The sequence below is a fragment of the Anomaloglossus baeobatrachus genome, chromosome 1 (assembly GCF_048569485.1).
Source record: "Anomaloglossus baeobatrachus isolate aAnoBae1 chromosome 1, aAnoBae1.hap1, whole genome shotgun sequence".
Classification (NCBI taxonomy): domain Eukaryota; kingdom Metazoa; phylum Chordata; class Amphibia; order Anura; family Aromobatidae; genus Anomaloglossus; species Anomaloglossus baeobatrachus.
Window position 1 is genome coordinate 590,946,775 of NC_134353.1, and position 21,429 is coordinate 590,968,203.

Consider the following 21,429-nt stretch of genomic DNA (forward strand, 5'->3'; position numbering starts at 1 on the left):
GGAAAGAGAGAGACAGGTTAAGAGACAGACACAGACAGGTAAAGAGTCAGACGCAGACAAAGAGACAGAGACAGACACAGGGAAACAGACAGACAGGGAAAGAGACAGAAAGGGTAAGAGACAAAGACAGGTAAAGAGACAGACACAGGGAAAGAGACAGACAGGGAAAGAGACAGACAGGGAAAGAGACAGACAGGGAAAGTGACAGAGATAGATAGGCAGACAGGGAAAGAGATAGACAGACAGACAGACAGACAGACAGACAGGGAAAGAGATTGAGAAAGACGATGAAAGAGACAGACAGTCAGAGACAGACAGGGAAAGAGACAGACAAAGAGAGAGAGAGACTGAGAGATATATACAGAGGGGGAGACAGACATAATGACATTTATATCTATTTGTTTTGTGGTTTTTGTGTGCAGAATACATTTTTGTTAATACATTCTATTTTGTTAACAGCAGTTATTAACGGTGAAGCCGGGTAGTACAGCTAGTATCAAACAAATATTGATCTTATATTCAGGAAACAGAAGTGGATAGAAACCGATTCATTAAAGTGCCTAGCTACCTAGCCTGACACTAAATAGCACCAAGCAGCTTGCAATGTATTGTAATATGTGCAAGCTGCATAAGCAATATATACACTGTGTGCAGAATTATTAGACAAATGAGTATTTTGATCACATGATACTTTTTATACATGTTGTCCTACTCCAAGCTGTGTAGGCTTGAGAGCCAACTACTAGTGATGAGCGAGTACTAAAAAGCTCGGGTGCTCGAAGCTCGGGCCGAGCCTCCCAAGATACTCGTGTACTCGGGCCGAGCAACGAGCCCAATGTTATCCTATGGGAGACCCGAGTATTTTTGTGAAATGACCCCCCGGCAGCATGGAGAAACCCTAAAAATGTCACAAAAGTCTCAGAAGAGTGCTCAAATGACATGGCAACAGCATGGGGAAGACCCCTTGAAGCATTTATCACTGAAAAGTCACAGCTGTGAATAATTTTGTCCGCGTTTTACGCCATTTTTACGGACTCACCAGAAAACCTTCCAAAATGACCCCAAAATGATTTTTCATGGCGGAAATGTTAAGGGCACATACCCAATAGTGAGATAGAGCTGGTGTATGTTACTTTTTGAGATTAATACATGAAAGATTTTACGTGAAAAACATTGTGTGGCACTCCGATGTCCCTCAGAAGAGACGTACATGAAGGCCTCTTGAGTCTAATGTGCCCATTTTGAGGAAGTGAGTCTTTGTAGTATTTTCCTTTGCCAGGGCAGTCCAAAATTGTGAGGTTCACCAATGCCCCTGCATACAGACGTGCATGAGGGCCTCAAAACATTAAGTGTCCATTGTCAGGAAGTGGGTGTATTATAGTATAGCCCTTAGGCAGGGCAGCCAAAAATTGGGAGGCTCCACGTTGTCCCTGGGTAGAGACGTGCATGAGGGCCTCAAAACATTAAGTGTCCATTTTAAGGAAGTGGGTGTATTATAGTATAGCCCTTTGCCAGGGCAGCCAAAAATTGGTAGGCTCCACATTGTCCCTGGATAGAGACGTGCATGATGGCCTTTAAACCCGAAGTGCCCATTGTAAGGAAGTGGGTCTATTTCAGTATAGCCCTTTGCCAGGGCAGCCAAAAATTGGGAGGCTCCACATTGTCCCTGGATAGAGACGTGCATGATGGCCTTTAAACCTGAAGTGCCCATTGTAAGGAAGTGGGTCTATTTCAGTATAGCCCTTTGCCAGGGCAGCCAAAAATTGGGAGGCTCCACATTGTCCCTGGATAGAGACGTGCATGATGGCCTTTAAACCTGAAGTGCCCATTGTAAGGAAGTGGGTGTATTATAGTATAGCCCTTTGCCAGGGCAGCCAAAAATTGGGAGGCTCCACATTGTCCCTGGATAGAGACGTGCATGATGGCCTGTAAACCTGAAGTGCCCATTGTAAGGAAGTGGGTCTATTTCAGTATAGCCCTTTGCCAGGGCAGCCAAAAATTGGGAGGCTCCACATTGTCCCTGGATAGAGACGTGCATGATGGCCTTTAAACCTGAAGTGCCCATTGTAAGGAAGTGGGTCTATTTCAGTATAGCCCTTTGCCAGGGCAGCCAAAAATTGGGAGGCTCCACATTGTCCCTGGATAGAGACGTGCATGATGGCCTTTAAACCTGAAGTGCCCATTGTAAGGAAGTGGGTCTATTTCAGTATAGCCCTTTGCCAGGGCAGCCAAAAATTGGGAGGCTCCACATTGTCCCTGGATAGAGACGTGCATGATGGCCTGTAAACCTGAAGTGCCCATTGTAAGGAAGTGGGTCTATTTCAGTATAGCCCTTTGCCAGGGCAGCCAAAAATTGGGAGGCTCCACATTGTCCCTGGATAGAGACGTGCATGATGGCCTGTAAACCTGAAGTGCCCATTGTAAGGAAGTGGGTCTATTTCAGTATAGCCCTTTGCCAGGGCAGCCAAAAATTGGGAGGCTCCACATTGTCCCTGGATAGAGACGTGCATGATGGCCTTTAAACCTGAAGTGCCCATTGTAAGGAAGTGGGTCTATTTCAGTATAGCCCTTTGCCAGGGCAGCCAAAAATTGGGAGGCTCCACATTGTCCCTGGATAGAGACGTGCATGATGGCCTTTAAACCTGAAGTGCCCATTGTAAGGAAGTGGGTCTATTTCAGTATAGCCCTTTGCCAGGGCAGCCAAAAATTGGGAGGCTCCACATTGTCCCTGGATAGAGACGTGCATGATGGCCTGTAAACCTGAAGTGCCCATTGTAAGGAAGTGGGTCTATTTCAGTATAGCCCTTTGCCAGGGCAGCCAAAAATTGGGAGGCTCCACATTGTCCCTGGATGGAGACGTGCATGATGGCCTTTAAACCTGAAGTGCCCATTGTAAGGAAGTGGGTCTATTTCAGTATAGCCCTTTGCCAGGGCAGCCAAAAATTGGGAGGCTCCACATTGTCCCTGGATAGAGACGTGCATGATGGCCTGTAAACCTGAAGTGCCCATTGTAAGGAAGTGGGTCTATTTCAGTATAGCCCTTTGCCAGGGCAGTCAAAAATTGGGAGGCTCCACATTGTCCCTGGATAGAGACATGCATGATGGCCTGTAAACCTGAAGTGCCCATTGTAAGGAAGTGGGTGTATTATAGTATAGCCCTTAGGCATGGCAGCCAAAAATTGGGAGGCTCCACGTTGTCCCTGGGTAGAGACGTGCATGAGGGCCTCAAAACATTAAGTGTCCATTTTAAGGAAGTGGGTGTATTATAGTATAGCCCTTAGGCAGGGCAGCCAAAAATTGGGAGGCTCCACGTTGTCCCTGGGTAGAGACGTGCATGAGGGCCTCAAAACATTGTTCCCATTGCAAAGGAGCGGGTCTCCTGTCGTTGTAATGTCCATTCTGCAAAGAATGGGCGAAAAAATTTACCACTGGGGTATACCTGAAACAAAGGCCTAAGTATTGCAATTTCTAACGGTCATCATCATGGTGGCGCATGAGGAGAAGGAGGAGCAGTCCAGCGATTATCCAAAGTCCAGAAGTGTGTACCCATGGGTGAGTGGAGGTACATGGCAAACTTTAAATTCCGCTCTCATTTGCTGGTGGTGTGGTGAAGTCTGGCCCAATCCAACCCTTGTTCATCTTGATCAGAGTCAGCCTGTCAGCATTTTCAGTTGACAGGCGGGTGCGTTTATCTGTAATGATTCCACCTGCGGCACTAAAAACACGCTCTGACAAAACGCTAGCAGCAGGGCAGGCCAGGACTTCCAAGGCGTAGAGAGCCAATTCATGCCACGTGTCCAGCTTGGATACCCAATAATTGTAAGGCACAGAGGAATGTCGGAGTACAGTTGTTCGATCTGCAAGGTACTCCTTCAGCATCTGGGCAAACTTAGGATTTCTTGTGGCACTACCCCGCACCTCAGGGGCTGTGGTACGTGAGGGGCTGAGAAAACTGTCCCACATCTTAAAGACTGTTCCCCTACCTCTGGCGGATTGGACTTGTGCCTCTCTCGGCTGTACGCCTCGGTTGTCCACTGATTCATGACCTATGCCGCTAGCGTTTTGTGAGGGGAATGCTTTGCCTACTTCCGTGAGTATGGCCTTCCGAAACTGCTGCATTTTGGTTGACCTCTCCTCCACGGGAATAAGAGACAAAAAGTTCTCCTTGTAGCGTGGGTCTAACAGTGTTACCAACCAGTAATGATTGTCGGCCAAGATGTTCTTAACGCGAGGGTCACGAGACAGGCAGCTTACCATAAAGTCAGCCATGTGCGCCAGACTCTTAACAGCCAGGACTTCAGTAGCCTGACCAACAAGATGACTGAACATGCTGTCCTCCTCCTCCTCCTCCTCCTCCTCCTCCTCCTCCTCCTCCTCATCTACCCTGTCCTCTGGCCAGCCACGCTGAACCGAGGATATGACTGGTGTGCATGTCATATCCTCAATTTGGCCGGAGAGTTGCTCCATGTCTTCATCCTCCTCCTCGTCATAGTCCTCCACTGCACGTTGTGATGAGACGAGGCTGGGCTGTGTGTTATCACCCACACCCACTACTGTTTCTTGCTGCAACTCATCGCGCTCCGCCTGCAATGCATCATGTTTGTTTTTCAGCAGAGACCGTTTTAGAAGGCAGAGTAGCGGTATGGTGACGCTAATAATGGCGTCATCACCACTCACCATCTTGGTGGAGTCCTCAAAGTTTTGGAGGATGGTACATAGGTCTGACATCCATCTCCACTCCTCAGGTGTTATGTGTGGAGTTTGACCCATTTCCCGACGGCTTAGGTGATGCAGGTACTCAACAACTGCCCTCTTCTGCTCACATATCCTGACCAACATGTGCAGAGTTGAATTCCAACGCGTGGGGACATCACACACCAGTCTGTGAGCCGGAAGATGCAAACGGCGCTGAAAGCCGGCAAGGCCGGCTGAAGCAGTAGGTGACTTTCGAAAATGTGCAGACAGGCGGCGAACATTTACCAGCAGATCAGACAGCTCTTGGTATGACTTTATAAACCGCTGAACCACGAGGTTGAGCACATGGGCCACGCATGGAACATGTGTCAGCTGGCCTCGCCTCAAAGCCGCCACCAGGTTCCGGCCATTGTCACACACGACCTTTCCTGGCTTTAGGTTCAGAGGTGTGAGCCAGTGATCTGCCTGCTGTTTCAGAGCTGTCCACAGCTCTTCTGCATTGTGGGGTTTGTCACCTATGCAGATTAGCTTCAGCACAGCCTGTTGCCGCTTCGCCGAGGCAGTGCTGCAGTGCTTCCAGCTTGTGACTGGTGTGGAGGGCACAGTGGATGAGGATGCGCAGGAGGAGGAGGAGGCTGAAGAGCATGACATTCCGGAGCTGTAGAGTGTGGGTGAAACACTGACTGATTTAGGGCCTGCAAACCTTGGTGTGGGAAGGACGTGTTCCGTCCCTCGCTCAGACTGGGTCCCAGCTTCCACAATATTAACCCAGTGTGCCGTCAACGAGATGTAGCGGCCTTGCCCACAAGCACTTGTCCACGTGTCTGTGGTTAGGTGGACCTTGGGTGAAACAGCGTTGTTCAGGGCACGTGTGATGTTTTGTGACACGTGGTTATGCAACGCGGGGACGGCACACCGGGAGAAATAGTGGCGGCTGGGGACCGAGTAACGTGGGACAGCTGCCGCCATCAGGTCACGGAATGCTTCTGTCTCCACCAGCCTAAAAGGCAACATTTCCAGCGCAAGCAGTCGCGAAATGTTAGCATTTAGAACTGTGGCATGTGGGGTGTTGGCAGTGTATTTGCGCCTGCGTTCAAAGGTTTGCTGAATGGATAACTGAACGCTGCGCTGGGACAAGGACGTGCTTGATGATGGTGTTCTTTCTGCGTAGGCAACTGCAGGTGCAGGAGTGGAGGAGGCTTGTTCGCAGGCAGCATGGACAGAGGATTGGCTCGCATGCACAACCAGCGAAGACGTAGCAGTGACATCAGCAAGCACTGCTCCTCGACTCTGTTGTACTTCCCACAAAGTCGGGTGCTTGGCTGACATGTGCCTGATCATGCTGGTGGTGGTCAGGCTGCTAGTTTTGGTACCCCTGCTGATGCTGGCACGGCAGGTGTTGCAAATGGCCTTTTTTGAATCATCTGGATCCAACTTAAAAAACTGCCAGACTCGGGAAGACCTAACATTTGTACAGGCACCTTGTGTCGTCGTGTTGTTCCGGGGAACGGTTGCCTGACTTCTGCCTGGGGCCACTACCCTGCTTCTTACTGCCTGTTGTGATGCTACGCCTCCCTCCCCCTGTGCACTGCTGTCCTCGCTCTGCATATCCTCCTGCCAGGTTGGGTCAGTTACTGGATCATCCACCACGTCGTCTTCCTCTTCCGCACCCTGCTCCTCCTCCTGACTTCCTGACAATTGTGTCTCATCATCGTCCACCACTTGTTGAGACACGTTGCCAACTTCGTGAGAACGTGGCTGCTCAAATATTTGGCCATCTGTACAGACGATCTCCTCATGACCCACTTCAATATGAGCTGGCGAGAGGCCAGAATGTGTGAATGGAAACGTGAACAGCTCTTCCGAGTGTCCAAGTGTGGGATCATTAATGTCCGAGGAGGACGTGTACTCAGCCTGGTGGTAGGAAGGAGGATCAGGTTCAGAAATGTGCTGTGCAGTATCACGGCTACTGACACTTGACCGTGTGGAAGACAGAGTGTTTGTGGTGGTGCCAATCTGACTGGAAGCATTATCTGCTATCCAACTAACAACCTGTTGACACTGGTCTTGGTTCAAGAGCGGTGTACTGCTGCGGTCCCCAAGAATTTGGGACAGGACGTGCGAGCGACTAGATGTGGCCCTTTGTTGTGGCGAAATTAGAGCTTGCCCACGACCTCGGCCTCTGCCTGCACCACCATCACGTCCACTTCCTTGTTCCTTGCCAATGCCCTTGCGCATTTTGCAGTGCTGTGCACTGCTGACGTGTATATTCACTACTTGTGCGTTATATCAAAGTGTGTGGAAATTGCACACAAGTGCACCTGTACGCTGCCACCAACAGGCACACACGTGCGGTTTTAAAAACCAAGCACGGACGCAATAATAACCTAACAGGTTTTTTTGGGGAGCGACAATTACAGACAAGTCAGACACTATCTGGACTGTTTTACACTGTGTACACCAGCCCCAGATATGATGAAGGCTGGTATACGGTCACCACTACCCTGCCTGCCTGCCTGCCTGTATACTGGTACAATAGTCCTGACAAGGACTCTTTTGGTCACTAGCCTGTATTCAGACCTGGCTATACCCTGCCTGTATATAGCAACAATAGTCCTGAGAAGGACTCTGCTACTGTACTCCGACCTGGCTATACCCTGCCTGCCTGTATACAACTAGAATAGTCCTGAGAAGGACTTTTGGTCACACTGTTTGCAGCCCTGCAACTGAAAAAGCTATAAAGGGCCGCAAAGCTTTCCCTGAATCAGCGACACTCTCCCTACACTGACTGTCTGAATAGCTGTGAGCAGAGCACAGCGCGCCGGCCGATATAAAGGCTCGGTCACGCTGTGCAGGCCGGCCAATCACTGCAATTCCACAACTAACAGGGCTGTGGCATTGCAGTGGTCTGCCAGCCAATCCCTGCATGAGGGCTGGCTCTCAAAAGAGCGCCAACATGCAGGGATGAAGACCACGAGTACAGCACGAGTATCGCGAGATTACTCGGTCCCCGCCGAGCAGCCCGAGTACAGCGATACTCGTGCGAGTACCGAGTAGTGACAAGCATGCTCGCTCATCACTACCAACTACCAATTAAGTAAATCAGGTGATGTGCATCTCTATAATGATGAGGGGTGTGATGTAATGACATAAACACCCTATATAAGGTGTGCTTAATTATTTGGTTTTTATTAAGTTGCCTAATAATTCTGCACAGTAACAGTTACCTGCACAAACAGATATCCTCCTAATATAGCCAAATCTAAAAAAACCCCACTACAACTTCCAAAAATATTAAACTTTGATATTTATGAATCTTTTGGGTTGATTGATAACATAGTTGTTTAGTTATTGATTAATAATAAAAAAATACTCTAAAATACAACTTACCTAATTATTCTGCACATGGTGTATAGCAATTCTTAATTAAAACCAGTTGCAAACAACGTGTATTTCAATAAAAAAGCAATGATTCTCAAAAGTGTTTCCATTCAATGTTTATAGAACTTCATGAGTTTTCACTAGCAGTCCCATAAGCAATAAATGAAGAGGACGTCAAGTTTGTGAGTCTATGCTCACTTCATGCTGAAGTTCTGAAGTCCCTAGTTCCCTGGTACTAGGGACTCAGGATTGTGGGTCGTCCTAGTGATTGCACCCCCTGCAAACAGTAGGCTATTCCTTGTGATGGGTCCTTTCAGATGCTCTTCATTCTGGATGATTGATGAAGATTTTTTAAACCTAGCAACGCAGGTTATTAGCTGAATCATATTTTTTGAATGATTTTCTGGACTTCATTACAAAATTGGACTTAAATAAGTGGGAAACGGTCATTTCAATTAGAATTCAATTTATGTTCTTTGTTTTATATATTACTTTTGGATGAAAGATATGTAATAATATGTAGTAATTAATGGATTGTTTATATCCTTTGGTATAATTACCCTGAAGGGGTTTTCTGAGTCTGTAATACTGATGATCCATCCTCAGAATAGGTAATCAATATCCAAAAAAAATAATAATTTAGAAATATGTTTTCTTAACCTTATCAATATCCTATTCATATAGGGTTTGGGAACTCGAGACAAAGTAGTCACAAGGATAATCGTTTCACAGCAGGAGACTGATTTGAAAGCTATTAAACCTGAATTCAAGAAGCTCACTGGCAAATCTCTTCGTGAGGATCTTATGGTATGCATTTCATGTTATTTTATAGTATATTCACTCAATGTAAAGTTTCCTAAATACTTGCTCAGCAAAACTAAAGATTCCCACAGATGTTACATTTGTCATCAGACCTCACCACATTTGGTTTTATCTGGACAACAATTTAATGTCTTTTGGGGAAATCCACATATTTCCTTAAGGCCCCCTTCACACGTCCGTGAAAAAAACGATCCGCTTTTTCACGTACGTGTTAAAGGGGTGGTTTGCGCCCCGTGGGCCGTGTATGTGGCCCATTCCTGTTCACCGTGTGTTATATGTAATAACACATGGAGAACGGAAAGCCCCGCCTTACCTGTTTCTTCCGGAGCTGTCTGTGGTGCTGAATGACAGCATCTGGTACGTGTGCGGGCCCGTGCTGCTGGAGAAACACGGAATAGCATCCGTGTGGAGCACACGGCACACGTCTGCTCCACACGGAGGCACGGGCCACTGGCAGAAAACGTGTGTGCACATATATCCATTGATTTTAATTGGTATACGTGTGCCCGTGTCTCCGGTACATACGGGCACAGACCTAGCACGTACCGGAGACACAGACATGTGAAGGGGGCCTAAAGTGTAGTGGCCATGTGAAATGCTTGAAGGGGTGAGAGACCCTCAACCAATCACAGAAACAAAGGAGCCGAAGTGTTCAGCCAAGTTACTTTCTTCATATAGATTCCATATACTTTCTTTTGCTACCATATTGAGTTCCAGAGGAGAGTAGTAATAATAATAATAATAATAATAATATGTATTCACTTATCTAGCGCCATTAATTCCATAGCGCTTTGCATATATTGGCAGCACTGTCTCCACTAGGACCTCCAATCTAGGGATGTGTTGAGCGTCTCTACACCTTTTCCAGCACCCTGATCCTCACAAATCAAAGCTTAAGATATGTCAGCAATTTTGACCAATTGACAGTTAAACTTTACAGTAAATTCATATTTCAGATATACATGTTGATTTGTTTTCCTTTGCTTTGAATAGAGATAAGCAGTATCTACAGATGATCTTTGAAATATTTTGCACATTGAGCTAAATAATGATAGCTAGTAACTGTATGGTAAAAACACAATTATCAGATTGTGAACATAATTGTTTTTAGTAGACATGATTTTTCTCAATTGAACCTTTTCTTTTCCTTTTAGGATGAATTAAAAGGGGACTATGAGACGGTTCTTATGGGACTCGTTGGCTATGACGATTAATCATATGATATAAATGAATGAAAGAAAATTCTTTTATTATCTTCAATATAATATTGTAATGTGAAGAAAGTTATTCATACAAATATGTTACTAAAAATTAATAACTCTTAGCAAAAAAAGAAGTCACACAATGGAAACATTAATGAATACTTGGATTTCATTTATGTATAATAAAAATTATACTTTATAAACACTATCATCTGCTATTATATGTATTGTGAGCAAACATTTGTAGCATAATTTAAGAGCTTCTCCTGATTTCTACAAACCATTTCTAAAGGAGGGCCACTGTCCACCAATGTATTTAGATTGACTTTTTATAGGGGCTGAATATATTTTTCATATTTGCTCTGTCAGTTACCTACTGTCAAAATATTATTATTTTACTAAGTTTATTTTATTGCTTTTGGTAATTTGCTTTAGGCCCCCTTCACACGCACGTGAAAAACACGTGTGTGTCTTACGTGCCGTTTTTTGGGTCCGTGTTCGTATTTTTTGACCATTTTTCTGGTACGTGTGACATCGGTGTGATTGTGTATGCTAGCCGTGTGTGCATGTGGAATGTCCGTGTGTGCGTGAGATACGTACGTGTAATGTCCGTGTGTTGTCCGTGTAAAATGTTCCGTGTGTGATGCACAATGACGTTGCTACATGCCCGCTGACAGCAGGCAGACAGCGACGCGCAATGAGAATGAACTCGGGTGAACCTCACCCGACTTCATTGTCATACCGCGGCTCTGTCTGTGTGTCGCGTACTGATTAGTGGTCACCCGTGAAGGACTTGCCGGTGACCGCTGATCCCCTGAGTGACTGAAGTGAGCAGCGCTATTAGCGCTGCTGTCACTCTGATTACCCGCGGCTAGCTGGAGTCCTCCACCCGAGACCGCAACTCACCTGTGACTTCCTCGCTGATCGCGCAGCTCACTTCAGTCACTCGGGCGACTTGCTGTCACAGTTGGAGGATCCAGCGGTGGCCGCGAGTAACCTGAGTGACGTCATCGCTGATCGTGCGACTCACCTCAGTTGCTGTGTGGAGCTGGCAGGAGCGGCAGTGTTCTACTGCAGCTCTTGTCAGCTTCATGTAGCAGAGCTGAGAGCGTCGCGGGACCTCTGTTGATTACACCGGAAATGGAGGATTTTTTGGGGCTTAATAAAGTGGTGAGCGAGGGTGTTTTTTTATTATTTATTATTTCAAATAAAGGATTTTTTAGGGTGTATATGTTTATTTACTTTAACTTACAGAATAATTACGGAAGGTGTCTCGGGGAGACGCCTGCCATGATTAATCTTGGACTTAGTGGCAGCTATGGGCTGCTGCCATTAACTCCTTATTACCCCGATTGCCACCACACCAGGGCAATTCGGGATGAGTCGCGTTCAGCCCCGGGATTGTCGCATCTAATGGATGCGGCAATTCCGGGAGGCTGCTGGCTGATATTGTTAGGCTGGAGGGCTCCCCATAACGTGGAGCTCCCCATCCTGAGAATACCAGCTTCAGCCGTGTGGCTTTACTCTGGCTGGTATTAAAATTGGGGGGGACCGCACGTTGTTTTTTTTAATTATTATTTTTTTTTTTTTTTTACTGTTCGATATTGACACACCCACCGGTGGCTGTGATTGGTTGCAGTGAGACAGCTGTCACTTAGCGGGGGGGCGTGTCTGACTGCAACCAATCATAGGTGCCGGTGGGCGGGGAAAGCAGTGAATACGAGATTGAATAATAGGCGGCCGACTTTTCAAAATAGTAAAAGCCGCTGGAGCTTTTTTAACAGCTGTGCAGCGCCGCCCCGGTGATCGAGGCTCGGTGAGTATGAGACAGGGGGAGAGACTGACCGACGGACTGAGGGAGATTGACTGACATACACAGGAAAAAAATATTAACCGACATCGCTTCAAAAAAGCACAAAACGGACACGGACCACACGGAGATGCATCCGAGTCATGTACGTGTGCTCACGGACCCATAGAGTTTAATGGGTGCGTGTGTGCATGTTCCGTGAGGCAAATGGACATGTATCCATGTTTTACGGACAAACAAACGTATCACGCACACACGCAGCGAACAGAAAAACGCACGTGTAACTCCATACATTGAATAACATTAGAGTACGTGTGTCCGTGTCTCCGGTGAGTGCAGAAACGGACCGAACACATACCGGAGACACGTGCGTGTGAAGGGGGCCTCACACAGTGTGATGGTTTTTGTAGCACTTTATTGAAATTGATTGTAGGGATTCTGTTGCCACTGTTCAATGTTGACCTTTTGGCTGTCATTGGGATATAATTGCCTGTGGGTATTTTCATGTTATAAAATTGCTTTAATTAGTTATGCAGCATGAAAATTTGCAAGTTTGCAAATGACTAGTTTTTTTTCTATCTGCTGTCATTCTTCAGCTATACAACCTTTTCTCTTACACAGTGTACAGCTTGTTTATAAGAAACGTGGCCACCAGAACTGTGAATTTACGTAGTATTCACATTTCAGGAGAGGGAGTTGATGCTTAACATGAACCAATCACCAGGATTTTCCTATATAAACCAAATCCAGTGGTATACTGGTGCTATCTTGCTGATTCTATACATACTTTAGGTGTCAGATTGGATTTATAATTTTTGAAATATAGGCAAGTAAAGTTACAGAAATGTACTGCTTTTTGAATGGCAGCAGCTGCCGAATAACTAATATGTAGGTCAGGTTTTGCTCTCTATTAGGGATGATCGAATACCCTGTTATTCGCTTCACCGAAAATCCGGCGAATACCTCGCCGCTATTCGATATTCGCAAATATTCGTCCCCCAATGTAAGTCTATGGGAAACCAGAATAATTTCACGTCGGACCTAACGGTGACCTGTTGTGACTGAGGAAAAGGCTGAAATCGATGGGAAAAGACTGAAACAGTATGGGCACAGCCTCTAGAAGGTGCCTGACTGCATTTCTGGTGTCTTTGAATAACGTGGTCAGAGCAGCACGCGGCATTTACGTAGTCACCAGAACAGCTCTCAAACCAAAGTAAAAGAGGGTAAATTGAGAAGAAACAGTTTCTAGTGCCTAATCACAGTAATAAAACGTCAAATCAAGCCCTGACCTCCAAAAAAAACCACTTTAGCATATGTTCACACGTTTTGTTTTTTACACTTTTCCTTCTTTTTTGATTTAGAAAGGGTTGTAACTTATACATTATATTGGTGTCTGTCTCGCACCTCCTTTTTTGGGACATATTTGATAGCACTTTAAAAGGTCATCTACAATGTGCCCGTTGGGATGTTGACCTTGCCCTCCTCCTCTTCCACCAGCACCACCGGCTCCAGTGGCCCTCTATTCAAATGAAGGAAGGGCCACTGGCTGTCCTCAAATCTCAGACTTCTTAGGACTCTCAGGTGGGCCCTGTAACATACATTGGGTGGGGATGGAAGTCATTTGTAGTTTTCTACCTCTCCTATATCATTAGTGTGAAAGTTTGAATACGTACTCCATAACACTTTACAGTGCTATTGCCAATGTGACCATTTGGGTGTTGGCCATGTCCTCCTCCTCCTCCTCCTCCTCCACCAACACGACCGTCTAAAATGGCCCTTTATTAAAATTCTATTCAAATGATTGAATTATGTATGTTTTATGGACAAATGAACGTCACACTGAGACATCGAAGCTGATGTTTTTGATGATGATTGCATCTGACCAAAAGCAGGTTGAGAGCAGGAGGCATCATCGCCTGCTTTCTAGACCGCAGTTTGTAAAGCATGCAGCACCGTGGAAGTGGCAAATGTTTCACTCTGGAACTCAGGATTTATTCCACTAGGTAACACCGAGGATTTAAAAAATTTCAGTTTCCCCAGGGGGAATGGTTCAAATACCATGTAGCACAGCATCACAAGGTACTCCCATGAGCTTTTTTTTAAAAAAATTTCTAGGATTTGCTACAGACCATAACATGCCAAGGAGTTTAATAAATTTAATTTCCCCAGGGGATAATGATTGAAACACCATGTAGCACAGCATCACAAGGTACTCCCAACAGCTCCCAAAAGCTTTTTTTAAAAAAAATTGACAGGATTTGCAACAGATCATAACATGCCAAGGAGTTTAATGCATTCTGTTTCCCCAGGTAATAATGGTTCAGACACCATGGAGCACAGTATCAGAAGGTAATCCCAATAGCTCTCAACAGCTTTTTTTAAAAAAAAACTGGTAGGATTTGCAACAGAGCATAACATGCCAAGGAACTAAAAAAATTCTGATGTCACTGGGGGCCATGTGTAACACAACGTGGAGCACAGCATCAATAAAGAACACAAATAGAGACTGCCTGACCAATTGTTCTAGACAACGTAGCCTTAACAGTGGTTATGCCAGTGCATAATGTACAAAAGCTTAACAAATATTGCCCTAGGTGATTGGGCCAAACAATTACATCGCAACAGCATAATAAGTTAGGTTTGTCATGTGGTGTCATTAGATGATAGAAGACAAAATAGTTTTGAATGAGAAACAATGGAACTTATTTGAACTTAACAGATACATATTTTTGGGGCTACACTTATTATTGGGTCTTGTTAACAGGCGGCCTGAGATACTCTGGGGAAATCCATCTATTGTTCATTTTTTCATCGTCAAACTGTCTGCACTTTCCGTGGATAGTCGTGTGCGAGTATCTGTTATTATTGACCCCACTGAGCTGAAAACACACTCAGACAACACACTTGCAGCAGGGCAAGATAGCCCTTCCAAAGCATATAAGGCGAGGTCTGGCCAAGTGTTGAGCTTGGAAACCCAATAGTTAAAGGGAACAGTAGACTCTGAAAGCACGCTGATATGATCACCTACATAGTCTCTCACCATCTTACTTAAGTGTTCCCTGTTTGTTATAGTTCCCCCAACCGGTATCTGATTTGCAGTTGACGGTTTGTGGAAAATGGACCAGTTTTGCCACATTAATCCCCCGCCTGTGTTGCTCCTACTATGCGAGCCTTCTCTTGTAATCCTGTTGCATGAGATGACACGCTACCTCTGACGCCAACATGATCTGAGGGTAATTGTTTCATCAACTGCTCCACTACAGCCCTCTTGAATGTTTCCGCAGTACAATCCTTATTTGCCTCAACAAGTAGAGAAGCGAATTAGTCTTTGTATTTGTTATCTGCCAAAATGTGGACTAGCCGACAGTCATGTCAGAGAAAAGCCGTGGGATATGAACTGTGCCATGTGTCCCAGACTCTGAACTGGAAACCTTTGTGTGTCACTACTAAGAATACATTCTGTCTCCATAAACCTCCTCTTCTACTCAATCTCTCTTTCCTCCTCCTGCTCCTCCTTAGGCCATCCATGCTGGACAGTCCTGAAGCTTGGGTTGTCATTCCCTTGGTTACCAACTTCAAAGCATTCCTGTTCTTCATCATCCTCTTCATCCTTATCCTCATGATGCTGAGCAAAGGTGGCCTGAGCCTGTTGGTCGAGGTTGTGCGGATTACTAGCAACCATTGTGAAGTCTGGATCCACAGACAACTTGGGTGCAATAACACTTTGGTCAGTCAGACCATCCAAAGAGCATCTCAATAAACAAGTCAGTGGAATGGTAATGCTGATAACAGCATCCTCACTGCTCACAATGTTGGTACAGTAATCAAAATTCTCTAGGACCTGACAAATGTCTGCAATCCACACTCACTCTGCAGTACTTATGTCTGACAGCTGCGTCTGACGGGCATGTTCCAACTGGAATTGGGATACTGCCCTCTGGATCCTGGCCAACATATGATAGGTGGAATTCCATCTCGTAGGGAGGTCACATACTAGTCTGTGATGAGGCAAGTGTAAGCGCGGCTGCAACACTGCCAGGCCAGCAAAAGAGGGAGATGACTTGTGGAAATGGGCGCTAATATGTTGTACCTTGGTAAGTAGGTCTGGTATCCCAGGGTATTTCTTGAGAAAGTGCTGAACTACTAAATTTACAACATGGGCCATACAGGGAATGTGTACAAGCTTTCAAAGCTTTAAAGCTGCCACCAGATTACGGCTATTATCACACACTACCATCCCTGGACGGACATCCAATGGCGCAAGCCACTCATCTGTCTGCTCAGTTATTGCTTTCAAAAGCTCAGGTGTCGTGTGCGATTTGTCACCGATACAGATGAGCTTCAGTAGAGCGTGTTAACACTTAGCCGATTGAGTGCTGCAGAGATCCAAGCTGGGGAATAATGTCGACGGTTAGACACCGGCAGATGTTGAGAACAATGCACAGGAGCCAGATGAAGAGTAGGAGGAGGGATTTGTTGCTGTATAGGAGGCTACTGAAACTGTGATTGTAGTGGGGTCCGCTATTCTGGGTGTGCGAATTATATGGGATGTTGCCAACTCAGACTCTGTACCAGCCGCCACCAGGTTCACCAAGTGTGCCATCAATGAGATGTAGCATCCCTGTCCACTTCCGCTTGTCCATGTGTCTGTGGTTAAGTGGACCTTCCCTGTTATGGCGTTAGTGAGAGCCCGTTTGATGTTTACGGACACGTTATTGTGGAGTGTGGGGACTGCTGAATGTGAAAAATAGTGGTGGCTAGACACAGAGTACCGATGTTCTAACACCGCCAAAAGGTCGCGAAAAGTCTCTGTTCCCACAAGCCGATATGGCAACATCCCAAGGGCTATCAATTGTGCAATGAGTGCGGTTATGGTTTCTGCCCTTGGGTGCGTAACGGGGTATTTTCGCTTCTTTTCCAAGGTCTGTGGTATGGACAACTGAACGAAACGTTGGGACACTGAAGCGGATGTGGTCATTGATGATTGAGTTTGGCCAACATCTGGTTGGGAGAAGGAGGCATCAGCGCCACCTTCTTGCACACCAGTTTGGGAAGCAGGCAGCCCAGGGGAAGTGGCAGAGTTTTGAGTCTGGAAATCGTGTTTTTCACCTAGAGCTGTCAACCACCTAGTGGTGTGCTTGGCTAACATATGGTTTCTCATGCTGGAGGTGCCCAAGCTGAAAGTATTTTTGCCTCTGCTAAGCTTTGTCTGACAGATTTGACAAATGGCAACCGTTTGGTCCGAAAGACTCTTGGAAAAAAAACTCCCACACAATCGCACCATGGACCCTTGGACTCTGAGATGGCACAGGTGGTGCACGGATGCTTGGACTCTGAGATGCCACAGGTGCTGGTGTCATGTGCACAGTTGATTGACCTCTGGCAGTGGTCGAAACCCTATCACTTAAAGCCTTTTTGCGGACTGTGAGCACATGCTCCTCTGCACTGCTGCTCTCGCAATCCATGTCACGCACCCATGTTGGATCAGTCACCTCACCATTGACCAGGTCATCTTCAAATTTCTGAAGGTCAACATCTTCGGTAATGGAGGTTTCAGGCTGACCTGAGGGCAACTGTGTTTCATCATCCTCCAAAATTTCCACCTCATTATCCAGCATGTCACGGCCAACAACATGGCTTTCTTCTTGCCTTGGGTGTTCAAAGATCTTTGCATCACTTCACACCATGGCCTCACCTGCGTTGATGGTGTTGTGTGGTGAGAGGCAAGAAAGGTCAAAGGGTCCCATAAACAGTTCCTCAGAGTAACCTGCTTTGGTGTCATATGTTTCCTTAGAATACTGATGTTGTGAGGAAGGAGGACCAGGCTGAGGATTCGATGGGACAACCTCTGGGCTACTCGAGTCTTTCTGTGTGGACCCTTGGGATTTGCTACTCGACAAGTAACTGGAGGCATTTTCTGCTAGCCAACTTGTTACCTGCTCACACTGTTCAGGGCGCAAAAGTTCTTTCCCACGTGGACAAGAACATTGGGATACGAATGCAGAGGTAGATAAAGCAGGAACCTTTTTCTTTGACTCGGTCACACAGCTTGGGTGACCACAACTGTCACTACCACCTCATCCACGGCCCTTACCGCCTCTTTTTCCCATTTTTTGGTTTGATTATTTGACGGTGAATACTGTAACATGACCTTTTGTGCAGGCAGTGGAACTGCTGTTTAACTTATGCTGGGTTGTTAAACTTGTGTTAATAGTTTTCCATGATAGCTGTTTCTTTAAGTCTAAAAACCTCAAGGTACCTTTATTGGACAAAGTACCACTTGCAGGAGTTGACAAAGATGTTGTGAATGTCTTTCAGCCCCAAAAGAAAACAGGGTTTGACACCAGTTTTATTTTAGTATTGGTTTTTGGCACTCAGACTGTATTTTAGTAAGAGCAGGGCACTATGTAGGTTCTGTAAGACTTGAAGACACCACCACCAGGATGCTAGCTTGGTGCTATAACAGTATTTTGCTTCAGGCAGAAGTAGTGCCACTGACACTGAGTATTAATTAAAGTTTGGTAACACTGAGACTTTGTTTTAATAAGAGCAAGCCACTATGTAGGTGCTGTAAGATATGATGCCCCCAAAAGTATGCTAGGTTGCTGCTAGGAAGGTACTGGCCTTGAGGCAGTAGTGCCACTGACACTGAGTATTAATTAAAATTTTGGAATACTAAGACTGTGTTTTAATAAGAGCAAGCCACTATCTAAGTTCTGTAAGATATGAAGCCCCCAAAAATATGCTAGGTTGCTGCTAGGAAGGTACTAGCCTTGAGACAGAATTAGTGCCACTGACATCGAGTATTAATTAAAGTTTTATAACACTGACCCTGTGTGTTAGTTGCAGCAGGCCATTATCTAAGTTCTGTAAGATATGAAGCCCCCAAAAGTATGCTAGGTTGCTGCTAGGAAGGTACTGGCCTTGAGACAGAAGTAGAGCCAATGACACCGAGTATTAAGTAAATTTTTGGAACACTGATATTCTGTGTTAGGCCTGCGACACACATCCGTGCCGCCAGTACGTGTTTGCCATTTTTTGTACGTACCGGCGGCACGGAGACACGTTCAACAATGCTACCCTATTGTAGCAGACACACACACATAAAACCACACGGAACGTGTGTCCGTGTGCGTTTGTACGTGTGTGCGTTTTTCTACACGCTGACATGTCAGTGTTTTCTCCGGCAGCACGGGTGTCACACGGCCCGCACCCGTACCACACGGGTGTAGTGTGAATGCGGTCCCGTGTGACACGCACCGGAGAAAATACACGTGTCAGAGAAAAAAAAAAACCTTAACTCACCTTCTCCAGCCCTCCTGTCTCTACCGCTGCTGCCACTTGCTGCTGACCGCCGCTTATTATTCTCATTTAATATTCACTTCACTGCGGCCGGCAGCAGCAGCAGCGGGGAGACGGCAGGACCGGAGACCGAAGATCAGCACCACGGACAGCAGCGCGGACCACGTGAGTATGTAAATAACCTGTTCTCTGTATGTTATCACGGATAGCATGCGGAGAACACACGTGGCCCACACGTACCAGAGACACGTACTTACCTACATGCAACACGCAGGGGAAATACGTGTCTCTCGGCACGTGCGTGATTTTCACGTGAGTGTGTCAGAGGCCTTAGTTGCAGCAAGCCACTATCTAAGTTCTGTAAGATATGAAGCCACCACCAGGATGCTATATATTATGGTATTTGGCTTCAGGCAGAACTACAGACTGTGACAGCAATTGTTTTTTATTTTTTTTTAAACTTACACTATATTTTTTTAGCAGTAGGGTACTATGGAGTTTATGTATGCTATGAAGCCAACACAAGGACGCAACCGAGCTGGTATGAATTGAGATGGTGGCTGACAGGTACTACACTACACCTGAACCCGTTGTTTTGACAATTTTTCTGACCTTGTTTTGCAAGTTGTAATACCTATTCCTAGTAGAACAGACACAAAGGATGTAGCAGTGCTGAGATTGTTGATTATTAGTAGCAGATGTCAGGACAGTTTTAAATCTCTTCCTGCCTGTGAAAAAGCTCTCCCTATATCACACACTGCAGTAACTGACCATATTCAGCACTAAAAAGAGGATTTTTATTTTTTTTTGAGGTGGTTTAAAACAGGAACGGCTGTCACCTAACTAAGCAATGCAGAAACACTGACCCTATAGCTATTTCTATGATTTACACAGCTGCTAGCAGCTAATGAAGGCTATCTTCAGCCCTTAAAAGGACTATTTTGGATTTTGCAGCAGGAACGCTATATCAAACAAAGCACTACACTGTCCCTATACCTGGTTCTACGACTTACATAGCCGCTAGCAGCTAATGCTAAATATGTTCAGCCCTTAGAAGGACTAGTAATAGTTGGCTGGAGAAACGCTTTCCCGCACACAGTACACTGTATCTACACCGTCAGCTCAGGAATGAATGAGTGCACAAAATGGCGGCAGCCTTATATAGCCCCTATGATGCTGTGTGGCAAAGCCAATCACAGTAACACCACAACAAAGATGGCTGTGGCATTTCTGTGGGGGCAAGCAACGTCAGATGTGTTCATTAGCTGGTAAAAGGCGCCAGGAAGGCAGAAATGAAGATGAAAGTATCGAAGCGAATACCATATTAGCTGTCGGATAGCGAATACCTCAAATACCCCATTATCCGCCGGATTCCGAATAGTGGCAAATACATTTGCTGATCCCTACTATCCATCCCTGCCCCTGTCTGCACCTAACCTGTGTAGATATTAGTCCTGTAGAATCACTATGGTTCCCACCCAACATGAGCAGTTTCCAGAGCAGTTTTCCAAAACGCTTCCCTTAAACAAGCCATGCTCCTCTTCAAAGGCACTGTTACTGCTATATCGTAATATGGTGGTAACAGTGTAGACTCAGTACCAACAATTGCAGACCATTAATGTCTTGTAGAAAGTTGTTACTCCAGACCAGGACTGTCAGTCAAGGAGTAATGACCGCCAACCCAAAAAACGAGAAAGTAAGGAGAATTCATAGCTCTGAACTTCTCAAGAAATAACTTGACAATACCCATTTAATGACAAAGATTACATGCAAAAAAAAAATTGTGTGTAAAGAATGCCACACCTTTTTTTAAAAACCGTGATGGCACAGACATAGTGTGCCATATATCTGATACATGTAATACTTACAGTATGTCCTGTTAATCTTGGACCAGCCTCATATAATGGCCATTAAATGTTGCCTTGACTCAGATAGCACTGAAATATTATGGCATAAACGAGTTTAATTTGACATCAGGACACGGCTTGTGCAGTGTTAAGTTATTTTAAAGAGAATGTATCATCTCCTCCTGGCCCCATAAACTGCCATCATGTTTTTATTCATTGACACTTTCAAATACGCCCCTTTTGGAGTCCTATCGCTTGGTTTATCACCATAAAATCTTTTTTATAACTTGACTTTAAATATGCCACTTAGTGGTTTAGTAGTCATGGGATTTTTTCTTACCACAGAATAATTGTCCATTGTCCATTTAAT

At 45.6% G+C, this 21,429-nt stretch overlaps 1 protein-coding gene across 1 annotated transcript in view; it reads left to right on the forward strand.

Moving 5' to 3' along the window:
* Nucleotides 1-10,308, forward strand: part of LOC142245378 (annexin A1-like) — a 69,961-nt gene extending 59,653 nt beyond the window's left edge. The window contains exons 12-13 of the mRNA XM_075318038.1: nucleotides 8,761-8,883; nucleotides 10,053-10,308. Of these exons, the coding sequence (XP_075174153.1) occupies nucleotides 8,761-8,883; nucleotides 10,053-10,112 (183 nt within the window). The 3' untranslated portion in view covers nucleotides 10,113-10,308. The remainder of the gene's footprint in view (nucleotides 1-8,760; nucleotides 8,884-10,052) is intronic.
* Nucleotides 10,309-21,429: the final 11,121 nt, after the last annotated feature.